The following is a 17509-nucleotide window of genomic DNA, read 5'->3' as shown; positions in this document are numbered from 1 at the left end:
GTGCTAAGCAACAAATCAGACTGCCCAGCTGTGTGAATGACCTCCAATTATTATATGGGTCAAGCAGCAAAGAAACAACCCAGTGTGAAAAGAACCAACATAAATTAGTCTTTCTCATTCCCAATCAGCTGAGGGGTAAAAACTGGCCTAACCTATAAGTGGGCTGATAACTGCACCAGCTCACAAGACCTCACAGAACACTAGAACCAAGAAGGTAAAATGCAGGCGAGTTCCTGAAAAGAGACTGCGGAGGGAATTTCTTTATTTTCACAACTTTTTAATATTCAGCTTGAGAGAATCTTTGTGCATGGATATTAAATCCCATGTGAATGCAATTGTTCTCCCTGAGCTGCTGGCACTGAGGATAACATGATCAACTCTAGACAACCAAGCAAGACACTGCTTAAGGTGCAGTAGGTACAGCCTATTGCCTAGGGCCTGAAAGACCCAAAGATTTGGAGCTCAAGTGATGTTGGTGGTAGCTGTATGTACATCCAATATTCAGGATTACTACAATAATAGAATAAAATACATTTCCACATCCACGTAGAAATTTAGTCATCAAATGAAACGGCACTATTGGACACTCAGATTTTTAAGAGAAGGCTAAGTCATATTAGAAGTTGAGAACTACTTGCTTTTCTGACTACCAAAGCAAATAGGCTCAAGAAATATGACTCTTAAACAGATTCTGCAGTCAGCTTAAGAAAACTAGGAGTCTTCTCCCCTCCAATATTCATTCTTGTACCACAGGTATAGTTGAGCACATTGGGCTCTCAGTATTTCTTACATTATAAAAAAGTTGCTCTACAGTTGTTTCACTTACGACAACCAGCTTCATCTGTATCATCCGAGCAGTCTCTAGCCCCATCGCACCTCCAATCTGCAGGAATACAGCGACCATTTCCACAGCGAAACTGTCCCCGCTCACATCCTGTGGTAAAGCAGAGTAACAAGCAGGTTAGCAGTATCAGCACATAAAAACAGACAGTGGAGTGCATTCCTGTCAAACAACTGTAATCTATCCATCACCATACAACATGGAAAGGAGAGAAGATAATATTACAATAATAGAAAAATATAAATATGTATATACCAAAAATAAGATCTCTGCACACCCAAAGAAAGAAAAGAACCAGCTCTAAATCTTACAGGACATTTCCCAACTAAATTTCTAGAAAATTCCCATGATTTTAAATTTGTACAACATATAAACAAACAAACAAAAAACAAAAAAGAAGAGGGCAAATAACCCAAACAAGTCTCAGAGGAGCACCTACACTACCTATTTAACGGGAATGTATCCATTTAAAATTCACAAGCCAGGCAGTATAGACTTAAATAAAGGTAGGGCAGTATTTTTCGCATGAGGAAGAGAGCTGAAGGTGCTAAACATTAGTCCTCCCCAAAGTCTCTGAGGATTTAAAATAACAATAATAATAATCCCCTTAGCTGATGTGGTAATCTTGTTTCAGCAGTGACTGCTTGGAAGTCTAGAAAGACCTCCGTTTTGTTTTGTTTTTTAATAAAGCCCTAGTATTTAAAACCTTTCCTCTGAAGTACAGGAAAGCATGTCTTCAGTCAACATTTGAATAGCAAATAATTTTACATGAAATTAAGCTTTCAGACATTTATGGCTGATCAAAAGCTATCCTGCTGTCATTCCCTCCTGCTTGACCTACTAAGGATTAAGACCTGATAAAGAAGTATTCATTCCCAGGTGTAAATGCAGCTGGATCAGGCCTTTATTAGAGTCGACTAATGAAATCTTCAGTCCCATAGGAAAGAGAAAATGCACTGTTAATGGCCTTTCGTTGTGCTACAGCCTCATAAAAAGGGAGTGAACAGTTTTATAGGTCCCCAAAACAATGAGCTATAACATAATTAGGTTCAACAGAGCTCTGTTTCATGTTAATCTGTTGTCAGCACCTCAGAGAAGGAATACTGAAAAAACCTGAGGTAGTAGCAAAGCCCAACTCTGAAGAAAAAAATCCTGTTTCCTGATTTAATTAATAGCCATATGATAAAACTACATCTTTCAATTATTCTGAGTGATTTGTCCAGAGAAGATAACCTCAGTATATATAAAGCACAACCACCTACTTTTTGTATTCATGATGACATAAATAACACGCTACCATAACTTTCATGTAAAACCAGGCATATCAACACTGTCACATAAACACAGTTAAGTGATGTATTCCTAAGGGATATAGGCAAGCTACTTTATGCAAGGAATGTTCAAATCTGATTGTCTGGTAGTGACATCCTGATTTATAATGTATCCTGCAAATGGTCAAAAATTTCCCTTGGATAAATGGTGGTACGGAGTGGTACAGGAGTATGTTCACCCAAATACCTTCTATAGACTAATGCATGATGGTGGTTGGTGGTGCAGGTCTGGGGTTGGTGGTGCAGGTCTCTTATCAACTACCTTTAAAACACAACAACCTCCCTTGCAAAAATGCCCTGAAGGAATGTACAAGTTCACTCTGGAATCCCAGGCCCTCTCGATGAATTTTGCCCTACAAAGCAACATTTCCATATGAGATTAGCAGCTAAAGCTCTAATAAACACAACACATAAACCACCATTTATTAATTGGAATTACTATGTAAAGCAAATACTAAATCTGCTTGCATATTTAGTATACTATTGCTATTCAAAACCACTGGAATATTCATAGTCACTTACTTAAAAAGAAGTTACAATACAGAATTAAATCTGCGTCCACATGATTAGAATTTTTAATGAAACAGATCCTTATAAACAAGCAATATGAGCAATTTGTATATTATTTCTAAATAATAACTAGCCAAAAAAATTTCAAGCACTATGTACAATACTGCTAATTTATTTTTCCTATCTGTATTAAGTTACTGTACTTAAACATACCCTTATAGTGATAAAAATGAGGAGATAACACTGATAAACTTTTTAGAAAGCATTATAAACATAGCAGCCTTTGTATAGCATGAGAAATGGTAACTGAATGTTAACAGAAAACCTGCAAATCAGGCAGTTCTCCTACACTCTGTATTACTTTGCAGAATTATAGTTTAAGTTGCTCACACCTACATACAGTAGGCACTGTATCAATGTCCGTTTACACAATTCTTCAGCAGACCTGTTATAGTTAATTTAATTATGGCATTAGGCTTTTCAAATTTTATCATCTTCCACGCTTACTTATAACTGAAGGCAAAGAGTTCTGAAACACCTATAAAAATACAAAAGACTGATACTTCACTTATCACTTTTATAGTCTCTTCAGAACAAAGAAAATTACATAGCAGATAATGACGTTAACTCATTAAAAGACAATCTTTGAAAACAAGTAATGTGGAAGAAGTAAGTGATCTGCGCTTCTCACCAAGGTTCTAAAAAGCTTGTGTTTCAACAGTGAACAAAAACAATTCCAACTTTGATAAAGGAAAAAGTAATCAGGGGAAAAATGCATGATTACAAAATTACTGCTATGAATACCCAGAAGAAATATCCAGAATGAAACAAAAATAAGCACGTCAGCAACAACCAGATTTCTTACTATAGACAACTATAGAGACCATTTTCTGAAAACTTAACTGTACATATTCTGCCAAAAACAAATACTGGAAACTTACAGGATTTGAAGAATTGTGATTTACTTGCTATGAATTTAGTTATACATTTTAAACAGTATTAACTTAAGTAAAAATGTTGCAGGCATTACTCACGCTGCCTAGTAACGATCCACAGAGGAAGCATATGAAGTCCAAAAGGACTGTGTCCTTTGGTGTATGCTGTGCAGCGTGAGCCTGCAGCACCTGGCTTTCAGCAAGAGTGGGGACTGGCAGAAGACAAGGGGTATCCACTTGTTTATTGTCATTATTTGAAGCCCCAGTTCATTAATGGATTAGTCATTAGTAATTTTACAGAAGGTTTTGCTTTCAAGAAGAGATTTTTTTTAAATGGCAAGGAAGCTTATGAATCAGTCAGACATTGCCAAAAAAATAATACTAATGAGCTAATTTCCATAGAAATTATGATTTTCTCTGACAGATGCTGATAAAACCAGACACCTCTTTCAGGCAAACAGAATCCTGTTAGCAGGATTCCTGGAGGAAATAACCACCAAGTTTAAAAACAAGCAGTAAAACAATTAGTCCTCACTGTCATGCTTAACATTTGCTAATAAGAAAGAATGTAGATGACTTTTCAAAGTTCAAAATTCAGCAATGATTCAATTTTTGGTGTTGCTCCACTTTTTACAATTCAGTTTTAAGTCTTCGGACTGTGATTAAATCACATTTTTTAATGGACTATAAAATGGATGGCAGACTGTATAAATCACACCAGAACATATATAAAGAAGAATCTCTGGTCATTAACAAAAATAATTTTGAAAGATAAGATCTGTTTCAACTGCTCAGTATTCAGGAAAACACCGAGGAAAACACAACTACACGATCCCATCTTTAATATAAGCGAGTCTAGTACTGAAAAATGCAAACCAAAGATCAGAAGCATCACTGGAAAAATATAGCCCAAAGCACTGTTTCTAAACTTCCTGCTATACTTACTATCTTTGGGCTTTATGCTAACTTTGTCACTAGACTTTCCGTGGTTCTCCATGTCTGGGATTCTCTTATAAGAGACTCCTGAGTGGATGTTTAAGATTCACAATTTGCTACGGTAAAAACAAGGCAGCTAATATTACTGGCTCTAAGTAAGCTACTTGCACAAAGATTATGCCAGGTAGTTATTTTCCACTGGAATAAAGCAACATAACAGTGATTTTATCAGAGCAAAGATTGAACAAAACACTGACCAAATGAAATACCTTTTTTTTGCTTTTAATTTATTAAAAATAAACGTATCTCTTACCAAAGGAAATAATGCAATACAAGCACTATTTAATACAATTAACTTATGTACTGCAAGACAAGTTTTGCCCAGAAAGTGTTGCCTGCATAGGAATGAAGTATTGCCAAAGACAAACCCCACTGCTACTAGAGGATGGTAGTCAACCTTCACATCACTAATGAACGTTGCTCAATGTCACATTAAGTCATATGGAACTCCAGCAGAAGAGAGAGAGGTTAATAGCTTCAGGCATTTCACAGCACAACGCTTTAAGCCACAGGGCTACAGTCATCAATAGGAAGGGAGTCTATTACACTCTCCCAACCTCCTCTGTGCTTCATTTGCCCCAATATGTTTGTGTAGAAATATTTAGATTGAGAATTAAAGCTTAAATTCTTATATGAAAAGCAGAATGTTACGTACAGCTTATAATGGAAACCAATACTGCCTTACTCTCTGCCACTCTTTGCATTACTTTAGAGTCCTTTCAGTTCCCCTCTGAACAGTTCTAGTCACAGAATCACAGAATGATAGGGGTTGGAAGGGACCTCTGGAGATCACCTAGTCCAACCCCCCCTGCCAGAGCAGGGTCACCTACAGCAGGTTGCACAGGACAGCATCCAGGCGGGTTTTGAATGCCTCCAGAGTGGGAGACTCCACATCCCCTCTGGGCAGCCTGTTCCAGTGCTCTGCCACCCTGAAAGTAAAGAAGTCCCTCCCCATGTTTAGATGGAACTTCCTATGTTCAAGTTTGTGCCTGTTCCCGCTTGTCCTATCACTGCGTACCACTGAAAAAAGACTGGTCCCATCCTCCTGGCACCCTTCCTTTAAGTATTTATAAGCATTGATAAAATCCCCTCTCAGTCTTCTCTTCTCCAGACTAAAAAGACCCAAGTCCCTCAGCCTTTCCTCATAAGAAAGATGTTCCGGTTCTGTAATCATCTCCGTAGCCCTTTGCTGTACTCTTTCCAGCAGCTCCCTGTCCTTCTTGAACTGGGGAGCCCAGAACTGGACACAGTACTCCAGATGCGGCCTCACCAGGGCAAAGTAGAGCGGGAAGATAACCTCCCTCGATCTGCTGGCCACACTCTTCTTGATACACCCCAGGATGCCATTGGCCTTATCAGTCTTTCCTAATTCCTTTCATACATTTTCTACCTGCCCATTCAAACCTTGAAGTCCCTCATACTTTTAACTTTGACTACAAATCTTTTGAATTACACTTGTCATCCACAGATGAAGGGCACCATGACTGTCTCTTCTGACTCTACAGAATAGGCCAAAACCCCTCATTCACTCCTTCTTCCCTGCGTCACTGCTAACACCTCATTAACAGTTAAGCTTGAATGAAAGAATTAAAGTAATGAAGAATGTATCAAGCCCAGGGTAGATGACTGTACCACTCTCAAACTGTCCACTCAAAAATGAAACTTACACTGCTCCAATTCCTTTACACTTCAGGAATCATCTCTCTCAACAGATTTTTTTGTGTTTAGAAGAGTAACGTTCCTCAAGGCAGTATTTTTTCAACTGACCTTTAATACATTTGCAGTTTTTCAACAAATACGTGCAAATGAACTGTATGTTACAAGTCTCTTCCAAATAAATTTTACAAGAAAAATAAGTGACAAGCTTTCTTTTCTCCCTTTCTGCCTTCCAACAAAGGGTACTCTTTGTTCCCGTTCAGTCCCCAAACAGAACAGCCCACTCCAGTGGCCTTGCAGGTAGACGAATCCTGGAGAATCACCTTCCATATGTTTTCAGGCCAGATTTTTGCCTAGCTTAATTACATGTCAAACAGCCTGAGGTTTTGGAATGCTCAGGGAGGAGAAGCTGAACCTCTGGAAATTCCATCTCTGTTCCCCCACACTAATGAAGAAAGAAGTAAAATCCATAGTTTAGGAAAAAACTTCACTTGTTATTGCAAAATGCCCTGTAATAATGAAAAATAGTATTCTGCTAGCAATTATAATAGGCAAATGAAGAAAGATTATTTAAAATATAAAGAAAAACAGAGTCTGGTAAAATTATGCTAAATTTCATATACCTTGAGACAATATTTAACTTTCAGTCTTTCTACACTCTGCAAACTCCACTATATTTAATACAAACTATTCAGATAAAAAAGCACAGGCTACACAAGCATTTATTGGTATTACAGAAAGCAGTATAACGTTTCTCTTCAATCTTCAAGACCTTGCAACACAGAATGTCTTTTGTACCTATATGTCTCTAAACTAGATTTGAGAAATAATTTAAACAGACAATGTCAATAAAAAGACAGTACAAATGTGAGTGTGCACCCACTCCACATGACTGAAAGATCTCTGTATACAGACTGACAGGTGGACAGGGGACTACTCAAGCGACGCTCTGAAGCAGAAGAGCTGCAGTGCCAGAGACAGAGTTACAATGTTAATAGGGAAGTATAGGATTCCCATTACTGAATTATCATCCAATTACATATTATAACAAGTTTATTATTAGTAAAATAGCATCTACAGACTCAGTAGTTGATCAAGGACTCTTAAGAGAGTCATACCCTAGATAGTTTGCAGCACAAAGATGACAGGCACTTGAACTCACCTGGGTGCCCCAATGTCAACAAGCAAAGGCCAAATGGTGCTGTTCTTCCCTTCACCAACGCCTAGTCATATTCTACTGTTTCTCCAGTAGCACCCCAGGCAGTTACAATACATGAGAGGCAGACTTAGTTTTCCTGGTATATTTATAGGGACCTCTAACCTTCTACCAATTGGTGGTGGAAGGATTCTGAGCCAGAGACCCCATCTCTCACTCTGGTGTGTTTAACGGTGATCAATGCACTACTCTTCACAAAAGTTGTCTACTCTGGTTTTGAGTGCGTTTATTCTTCCAAATGCCAACAACATAATGTGATGCATAGGCAGAAGTACCCGTGTATTTCATTTGTTTGTTTTATTATGCACAAATCACACAGAGTATTTCAGATTATTTTACCAGGGGAGTGTGTGGAAACGATAAAGGACTGAACTTGAAGAGACAGATCTGGTTCTCCACTGACACTAACTGGGCTAAGAGATTTGGCCCCCAAGTCCCGGTTGCACAGCTTCTTCAAAAATTAGCAGAAATCCCTTGATTACAATAACAAAATAGCTTTTGCTCCACCAAACAGCAGAAAAAGATACTTCTGAGCCCTTCTCCCTAAAAATCCACTTGCATGTAGAACTTTATATATTATTGGATTATAAATAGAACTGATATCAGGAGGGTGAAAGGACTGACAACAGGAGAGAAACTAAAGTTTAGTCTCTGTTCATTTGTTTCTTTCTGTAAGCCTACCTGGATATGCAGAGTCTATTTCCATCTCAGATGAATGAGCTAGATATTCCATACTCACAGGAGAGCAAATTCTGAGTAAACCACATCCTGAGTTCAGTGGAATGATGGGTATCAGAAGCTGTAATAAATGGATCTTGCCTGTCTTACCTACATTTTAAATTTTTACTCACTGATTTTTTAAAAAAAGCACCTTAAAATCCAAGAACAAAAGACAAAATTTTGTGTTTCAGTATGGACTTAGAAATACCATGTTTCACAGCAGCAACAGCAGATTTTTATCGCTTCCCTTTCAAAATCCCTTACCAATTAGTAAAAAAATCCAAACAAACAAAAAAAAGGAAGTTTGAAGACAGCAAAATCTACATTATATTCTGTGTTTTGTCTGCATGCTCTTGCACATACAGACACTTGTCAACTAAAACCATTGTTAAAACTAAAGTATCAAATCTCATTTTAATAATGCTCACATGCAAAATCTTTTTTTAAAAATACTTAAAATTAGTGTATTCTATGTTAAACTATTTGTTTTCAGTTAATACAGTTATAAAAGGACTATAGATTCATTTCTGCTAATGCCTCAACATAAATCCAAGAATTAAAGAAATTCAGGATTTTAATCTACTGAAACTAAGCAGTAAAGCTTTCCTGCAAAGAAAAAAGGGTTCAAGTCTCCTGCGGACATCAAGTTCAAAGGAATGACACTGTAAATGCCTCCTAGCAACGTTAAAGATATTCATAATCCTCATCCTCTCTCCCTTACTTTAGCTTTATTAATTGAAAAAACAACGAATGCAAACAGCGTGATAAAAATAGAAAAGGGTTATAAATTCATTGTTAACAAAACTTTTTTTTTTTTTTCCCAAGTATAAGCCTGAACTAATAATAGAGACAACAAGTTCCTAATTTTCTGATAAATCACATACGGACCTCTTAGAAAAAACTCTCAATTTTAATTTTTTTTTTTTTTCTTACAGCTCTGGTATTCAGAACAATATAACTATGGTTTCTACATTGTCACTTTAAAACCAGCCATTGTGGAAAAAGTAAAAAAATATTAAGATATACAATATTTAAAAACTATTCACACTAACCCTAAACGTAAAAAAATAACCTTAAATTTAAAATCATGAGTTTATTTATCATACATGCTCACAAACAGCACATATCCATACTATGTATTCTTACCATCATACAGTACTATAAGCAAATTAATCAAAATTAAGTTCCTTTATAATCTTGCTTCAACTCACACACTTTTTAAAAAGCAACAAATAAACTCTTACTATCTTCTTAGTCCTATAACAAGGAAGGAATAAGAAATAATCCTTTTAAGCAAGGGCTAATTCTAATAGACAGGAGGTGATACTCCTTTCTACTGATAAAGTAAATACTCCTTATACTGAACAGACCAGGTTCCTTCTTCCATTTAAGTCACTGTCAAATTTCTTGTACTTCAGTGATAACTGAGAATCAGCCATTAATTTTTGTTGGACACTTTCTTTAACCCAAACTGTATATAAAGTATTTTCCAAGGTGAAACTAGTAAAAACTATTTGTACTTCATTCTTACAGAATTTAATAGAGTTATCTGTATGGCCGAATTCAAGAGAACCAGTATTTGCAGTCCTGCAGAGACTAGCCTTCACAATATAAAAACGTATTTCAGACACACTGCACGTCAAGAACACGTTCTGCACTAAATTGGATAACCTCAACTGGTTTTCTTGACATTAGGTGTCTTAATCTACATAAATCAATTGTGATTGCGTTAGCTGGGTAAGCGAAACAAGCACTGTGGATCTCTAGGAAAGCATACACCTCAGAGCTCTCCTAAATCCCAGAAGCTACTTTCCCATGAATGGCACATTAAATATGCAAAAATCTGTTCTAATTGACCAAATGACATAAAGAGGAAGAAGAACAAGCAAACACAGTAGAAATAAAGACACTCCCAGTGAGTTACTCACAGAAGGAAGCATCCTAAGCATTTTCATAAGAATGAACCTTGCTAATGGCCCAAAGCTGCTGTAGAATAACAATTGGGTACCAGACTGAGGGGGGAATATGACCAAAGGAGGAAAATCTTCAAGACCTTTTTTTTTTTTTCCCCACACACTATATAAAGTGCTTAAACAACTTAGAACATGTTCAGTACATACCACTGAGAAAGTACAATAGATGCAGTAGCATATGATAAAACAACCTTCTCAGGAAGCTATTCTCATTTTGAGAGCTGTACTGGTTTTTAAATAAATTTTCCAACCAATGTGCTGTTTGTTCTCAAAATTAGACCCCATGCTGAGATGGTGAGCTGCATTCAATTCAGCCATGCTCTCCTGAAAGCTGATGAGTCATTTTAGCACTAGGAATCAGCCTCAGTAAGAGCCTCCCAATCCATTTTGTGACAGTGAAATTGTGTAATTTTTTATATTACTTTTATGTATTATTGCTAGATTGAAAATTGCTATGCAACATGTAACACTTTGCCAAATCCTAAACTTACTAGAATATTATATCACATGTTATTAAATGAAAAGTGAAACTTGCCATGCAAAAAATAAACCACTTTCCCTTACAGATAACAAATGTGATAAGCACATAAAGTGAAAGCTACTTCTCTCTTCCCACCAGAGAACCCATAACAATAACAACATTCTTCACTACTTTAGTAGCGCCATTATAACTAGTGGGGCTCTAGATAGAAAAAACAATTTAATCTGTGTCCCAAAGCTTCACAGGGTACTACTAGTCATCATTTCGCACTTCAAAAATAGTGATTGTTACTTGTTACAAACTGAACATGTGAGAATATTTTAAGAAAAGCAGCAAAACTGAGGTGTCAGTTCAGAATAGATAGAACATATCCTACAAGCATCTAGTGTGCCTAGACAGACATTCTGATGCTACTTAGTACTGCCCATGACATTAGGAACTACATCTATTTCTTCGGATGCATTGACACTCATCACATTTCTCCCTTACTCCGTAGTGACTCAGTTTCAGCTAACAGCTAATAGCTATGGCTGATCACTCCTTAACAAGCTTCTTGAAAAGGAAATTCCATGTGCTAAGGCAGGCCTGAGTAAAGGAGGGATCATCTGAACTGGAAAAACAATGTTGTCCAATGTGCTCACACAAAATGCAACTTTATCTTAATCGACCTGAATATGAACAATAAGAATTAGATCATCCTTTGGCTATTTCATTTTTATATGTGGTATATTTTCTTTATAGTTTTCAGTTTAAAAAATAATTTTAAAAAATCCTTTGACCCAAAGAGTAATCATAGAATCATAGAATGGTTTAGGTTGGAAGGGACCTTAAAGATCATCTAGTTCCAACCCTCCTGCCATAGACAGGGACACCTCCCACTAGACCAGGTTGCTCAAAGTCCCATCCAGCCTGGCCTTGAACACCTCCAGGGATGGGGCATCCACAGCTTCTCTGGGCAATTTGTTCCACTGCATCACCACTCTCATAGTGAAAAATTTCTTTCTAATATCTAATCTAAGTCTACCCTCTTCCAGTTTGAAGCCATTACCTCTCGCGTCCTATCACTACATGCTCTTGTAAAAAGTCCCTCTCCAATATTAATGAGTTTGTCAAATTAAAAAGACAAAGTCCTTGAATTCCTCAGAAGAGGATAAATACAAGTAATACCATCTCCCGCTGAAACATTACCCTTCCTGTCAGCCCCAATGGAAGCATTTTACTTAGATGTCCCCTAACCAGCTAAACTCTACAACTGTCAGATTTATTCATTCATTTGGATTTTTTAAGGATGCTTGATTCTGCTGCTACTTCCTTTCATTGGTGGCTGCTAGGCATAATATTTTAAGTAATACTTTAAATTACATTAGCTAGCTACTCTAAGCAGCATTCCAGGCACAGAGGGAAATAGCAGGGAAGAAGGGTCTCCTGCTCTAGAGCAGGTAGATGGGCAATCCCTACAGTTGCTACATCCTTGGAAACACAAGAGCATGTAAGTACTGCATACAATGTACTTACATCCAGAAACAAGCGCACAAAAACACAGGAAAGGCACACGTCTCCCAAGTTTCACGGTGGTAGCACACAACATAAATAATGTTGCTCACAGAACTGCAGGCATTTTCTTACAGACTTGCAACCTTTAAATCATAATCGTAGCAATATTTTCCATCAGTTTTTCAAAATGCCTGCTAGGAAGAAGACTGCAAGCACACCTGTCATATCGCTGGCCACAGAGTCAGTATCTCCATACAGAATGTTTAATTACCAAGATTTTCCCTTAACAGGGCGACAATTTGGGTGTCTCTCTCTTTCTCTAACACCTTATGAAATTTCTCAGGATCTAAGTCTCTGGGAATTCTTGACCCCTGTTAGAACAAGTTAAACAGGCCAACAAGTTAATAAGTATCACACATCTTTTTTTTTTTTAAAAAAAAGGGGTTTTTTTTTAAAAAAAAAAAAAGCAATCAATTGCTCTTTTCTTTAGGAAACCAAACAAAAAGCAGGGAGGAACATCTTCTGTTACCTGATAGGTGATAAAGTCTTATTATGGATAAAATAATTCATTAAGGTTGAAGCTCTTACCTCACTCTTAATTAATTTTGCTACTCATTCATTTATTGAATTTAACTATTTGTCTTTTAGTTTCTTTTTTCCTCAAACAAATCCAAGATACCCAAACTTCTAAAGGATTTAAAGTTCAGCTTTATTTTTTGTATTTTCACTGTAAGATGATTTTATAAGATGTAAGATTTTATTTATTGTATTTATTTATTTAGTAAGATTTTATAATGCATTCTATGGCAGGCTTAATAAAAGTAAAAACTGCAAAACTAATAAAAGCTAATAATAACAGCATTTTTGCATTTCCACGGGTAAATCGTCATTTCTTTCAAGTGCCTACAGTTAGAACACAAATTCCTTAACACGATATCACTTCTGCAAGTGCCAAAGGAGCCCGATTGTCGTTGCTGCGCTCTTTACTCAGGCAGAGCCCCCGGTGAAGCAGATGGCCGGCCCGCCTGCCGGAGCAAAACGACAGGCCAGAACTGAGCTATGTCTGAGGCTCTACTCAGATTTCCTGTTGGTTCAGCCAACAGAAATTTGTCAAGGCTCAGATTAACAACTGAATTAGAAGCAGTTTAATTACTCCGCTAAATACATTTCATGTACTGCAGAGGTAACAACAGGAATGTTACTACTTTGTTACATTTACAGAGTACTAGGAACAAAAATTCATTTTCAGTGAGGCTTTAAAGTGCATTCTGTGGCTGACCATAAAGAAAAGTAAAACCTGCAAAGCTAATAAAACCAGCTCATATATTCATACAGAAGACACCACAAACTTTGTCACTCATTTCAGACACAAACTGGAGCTCGTTTTTTTCACATGAAACGGTTTAAAAACCTATTAGACCTCGCAGTAGTAAAAGTTATTTTTATTAACACAGCTAGAAGGCCAACAAAAACTGCAGCAGCATTCCACGTGCTTGGTTATCGTCCAACTCATTTATTGCATTGCAGGTTGAGAACAGCCTGACAATCCTGCTCAAAAGTGAACACGTGAGCAGTCCCATTCAAGTCAAGCCATCTGTTTACACTAGACAACTTTACAAAAGGGTTTCCCGCAGTGCTAACACTGGTTCACTATAGCCCTGATGAGACCACTCTTGTAACTAGCGTGCTAGCCAAGCATTTCCTATATGTTCTTAGCAGTAGCATTAAACAGTGGTTGCGTGGCCAGCTGAACCAACCCACTGACTTACCATAGGAAAAAGAGGTCTCTCTTTCTCTCCCGCTTTCCAACTCCTGTCTTTCTCCCACTTGATGCCAAGGTTCACTTTCTTTTCCAAACTCCAGTAACTACCAGACCTTTCTGCATGCTGCTTTAAATCACAAAGCCATCAGGAAACCAACTAATTCCCCAGGCCTGGTTTAGCTTTCCTCCAGGTTTGTAAGTGAAAGCAGCTCACTGAGAGGTCCAACCAGCAGCTGTGCTCGCACAAAGCAAGCAGCAAGAACTCAAGGCTGCCAGCAACACGGGAATGGGACACTGGAGGACAGAGGGAAGGAGAGTGGGGCCTCCTGCTTTCAGCAGCAGTGAACTGTTCAACTGGCTCATCACATCTCATGAAACTGTACCCTTAGATGACACGGTCTGACAAGGGCTTGATCAGATGTAAATGGGGTCTCCCACTGGTGTTGAATGATGTGAACCTTTACACAGTAAACTTCCTTCTTCTGGGCAAACCTGGGAGGATTATTGATATATGTACGTACTCCGGTTCTGCAGGTCCTACACGTCCTCAAACTAAACTCTCTGTGGTATATTTATCTGAGTTGATAATGTGCACAATGCTTTCTTAAGATAAAAAACATTACCTAGATTCTACATATATCAGCAAATGTATCAGGTTCTGGGATATCTTGTGGAATATGCCTTTTATTTTATTTTTTTAGAGATGACACAGAACACAACTAAAACCCCCATCCCTCTTGCTCCACAAAAGCACGAGCCTGCAATCCCCATCAAAGGGAGTCCCTATTGGAATGGACCCCCATTCTTCGACTCGACTCAGCAGGGTGTAGTATCATGACCTGCTTGTGCAAGAAAATAATTGGGCAGACACACTGCTGCTGTAAACAGTGCCTTTTTGCTGAAGATCTGGCTTCTTGATTGTAAAACAAAGGCAACTTATTCATGTTAAAAGCATAAAGTAGAACAGGTCATAAAAGTAGAACAATTTCAGTCAATTCTTATATGTCATTTCATTAATCCAAAACAAAACTTGTAACAGCGATCCTTAGATCTCTAATCCACTTTAAGTATTGCAAAACAAAGAAAACATTAAAAGCCTTGAAACCAACAGTAAAAGCTTATGGAATCCGCTGAAGGCTATCCATTCCATTAAACATTTCTATGCTTACTCACTAAACTTCATTTTCTTAAACTGTTCTAAAAGTGTGCTGAGTTCAGGAAGCAAAAAACAGTTAATAAAATGAACATTATTGTAAGAAAGCGGACTCAAAATGGATCTCAAACAATAATAAGCTATTAAAAAATATGTTAACCCTTCCCCAAATCCTATTTTCTATCTCTTAGATCAGTACAACTCAGGGATAATTTCTTGGAAATTAATGGAGTTGCACTGGGTTGACTCAGAAGAAACCTTGTTATTCCTTAATCTAGAAATAGCTCAAAGTATCTTTAAGAATAAAGTATAATTATCAAATTACATAAAGAAGCACTTTAGTTTTAAATATTTTGAAAAAAGCTCTGTCCTTTACTTGCCACATTCAGTGTAAGCTATTAAAAAGAAGCTGACAAATTATCTGATTATCATCGCTAATTAGCCACAGAAGAATAAAAACATCAACTTCTCCTTAAATAGATGTCAACTTATAGATCATTAATTAGAAGGGACCTCTAATGTTTTTCAACAATGACAACTTCTACAAAGTGCAATTTCCTTTGAAACATCCAAAGTGCTATATGGTTCCAGCACTTTATAAGCAGAGCTCTGAAAGCGGAGAAACAATTATAAACTCCTGCTTAAAAAAGTGATAGTACAACGTGATTCAAAGTTACATATTTGTCTACCTGAAGAGTTTTCACAGACTCTCAGATCTAAAAAATAAGTATTGTAGGAAGACTGAATGACATTTGATCTTATATTCTAAACGATAAAATGAACTACCTCTACAATGTGCCTGTTTAAAAAAAAAATCATCTCAACAGACGAACCTCCAGGTTTGGTGCTAAATAATGAGAAGCTAAAAAAACCACCATTGAGCTTTGATCTGACAATAATCTAACAGTGCAAAAAGGCATATGGAGGGGAAAAGGTTCCAAACAGTGATTGATTTCATGTCAATCCAGGAAGCCCAAAAGTAAAAGAATTAAAAGGCTTTAAATGAAATTGCATTCTACCTTTCCCCCAAATGAATCTTTCCTCACTGCCTGCAAAACACATGGAAAGTAAATCTGGATTAAAGTAGGATTTCATTGCTCAAATTTCCAATCTGCTCAATATATGAAAGAAGGTTTTGCTTTGTCTTACAGGGAAATAGAAGCATCGCATACATCACACATGTATCTTAGTTGAAATCTCCTTAGATGTTCTGTCTCTATTTGTCTTGACTCCTGTAGCTTAATTATTTACTGTAATTCTAGCATTTGGCATAGACCCTAAATCTAGCCAGGTGTCATCCAATTACTGCTTTCAATTTTTAACTAAAATTCTGGGGTTTGTCCCATTCTTCGTTTTAGCTGATTACTTTGCAAATTCCTGATATGCTTTGCTGAACAGAATACAGAAAAAGAGTAAATTATTAAGAAAATTCAAGAGATGTACTAAAAGAGGGCTACTCATTAAAAAGAACCATAGGAAAAAAAAAAACAAAAAAAAACAAAAAACTGTCAGTGCACAGAAATACCCCTCATTAATTAAAATGTGAGAAGATTATAATGCGTTTCACTGACAGGTACTTTTAAATTGTCAGCCCTAAGGAAATAAACTAGTTCAGAGCCAGGTAGATGGACACTCAGCGGGATTTTTGCTCTTCATTTTGTGAGAGTACATCTCCAAGAGAAACCAAGAAAATTATACTAGTTCAGGATTATGAACACTGCAGCCCATAGGTCACGCACAATACCTATTACATTGTATGTCAGTATTGCATTGGTATATTCATTTTCTTTGCCATCCTTTCTCCCTTCTCATTACTCCCAAACCCTCAGTCCCCAAGCAAAGCCTCACTCAAGGTCTTCAAACACTAGGTCTTGGCAGGGGCGTAATCTTACAGACAGGCTTCTCTGTCATTTAAACATGCTCAGCGCTGTACAAGGGAGTATGAATACTGACTCTGGCCTGTCGCCAACAGCAATGTCACTATACATCATCCTACAGACAGATTAAATAGATTTGACTGAAGGCAATGTGTAAAAAACACTGAATTATTAATTTGGAGACTGAACTATTACAATGCTTGATGGAAAAGCATGTTTCTCCATGCCACTCTGGAAAAAGCTGCTGTAGCTCTTCTCTACTTGGTCTGATCGTACCTATTCATTACTGGCCTCACGTCAGGCAAATGTTAATTGCGATTTCTAAGATATTATATCACACCATATAGATTCATTCTTAGAATAGCCTTCATTCTCAGACTAACAGAGACCTTATAATTGTAACATTTTAGTCATATTGGCCTGGGAAGCATTTAAGCTGATGATATATCATTGCAGAGAGTTAGGATGTAAATCAAATTTGATGCACTAACTTTTGTGTTGCAGCAAAGTTTCTGCACAAATAACATTTTGTCAAGATGCATACAGAATAGATGATCAGCTTTC

At 37.2% G+C, this 17509-nt stretch overlaps 1 protein-coding gene across 1 annotated transcript in view; it reads right to left on the bottom strand.

Annotated features, from left to right (window-relative positions):
• The window catches only part of LRP2 (low density lipoprotein receptor-related protein 2), a 131118-nt gene that overhangs the window by 110115 nt on the left and 3494 nt on the right, over window positions 1–17509 (bottom strand). Inside the window, exon 2 of the mRNA XM_009894577.1 lies at window positions 827–934. Within this exon, the coding sequence (XP_009892879.1) occupies window positions 827–934 (108 nt within the window). The remainder of the gene's footprint in view (window positions 1–826; window positions 935–17509) is intronic.

This window comes from Charadrius vociferus, unplaced genomic scaffold, assembly GCF_000708025.1.
Source record: "Charadrius vociferus isolate BGI_N301 unplaced genomic scaffold, ASM70802v2 scaffold161, whole genome shotgun sequence".
NCBI lineage: Eukaryota > Metazoa > Chordata > Aves > Charadriiformes > Charadriidae > Charadrius > Charadrius vociferus.
Note: the sequence above shows the minus strand (reverse complement) of the source record. Positions and strands in the feature narration are given on the sequence as shown.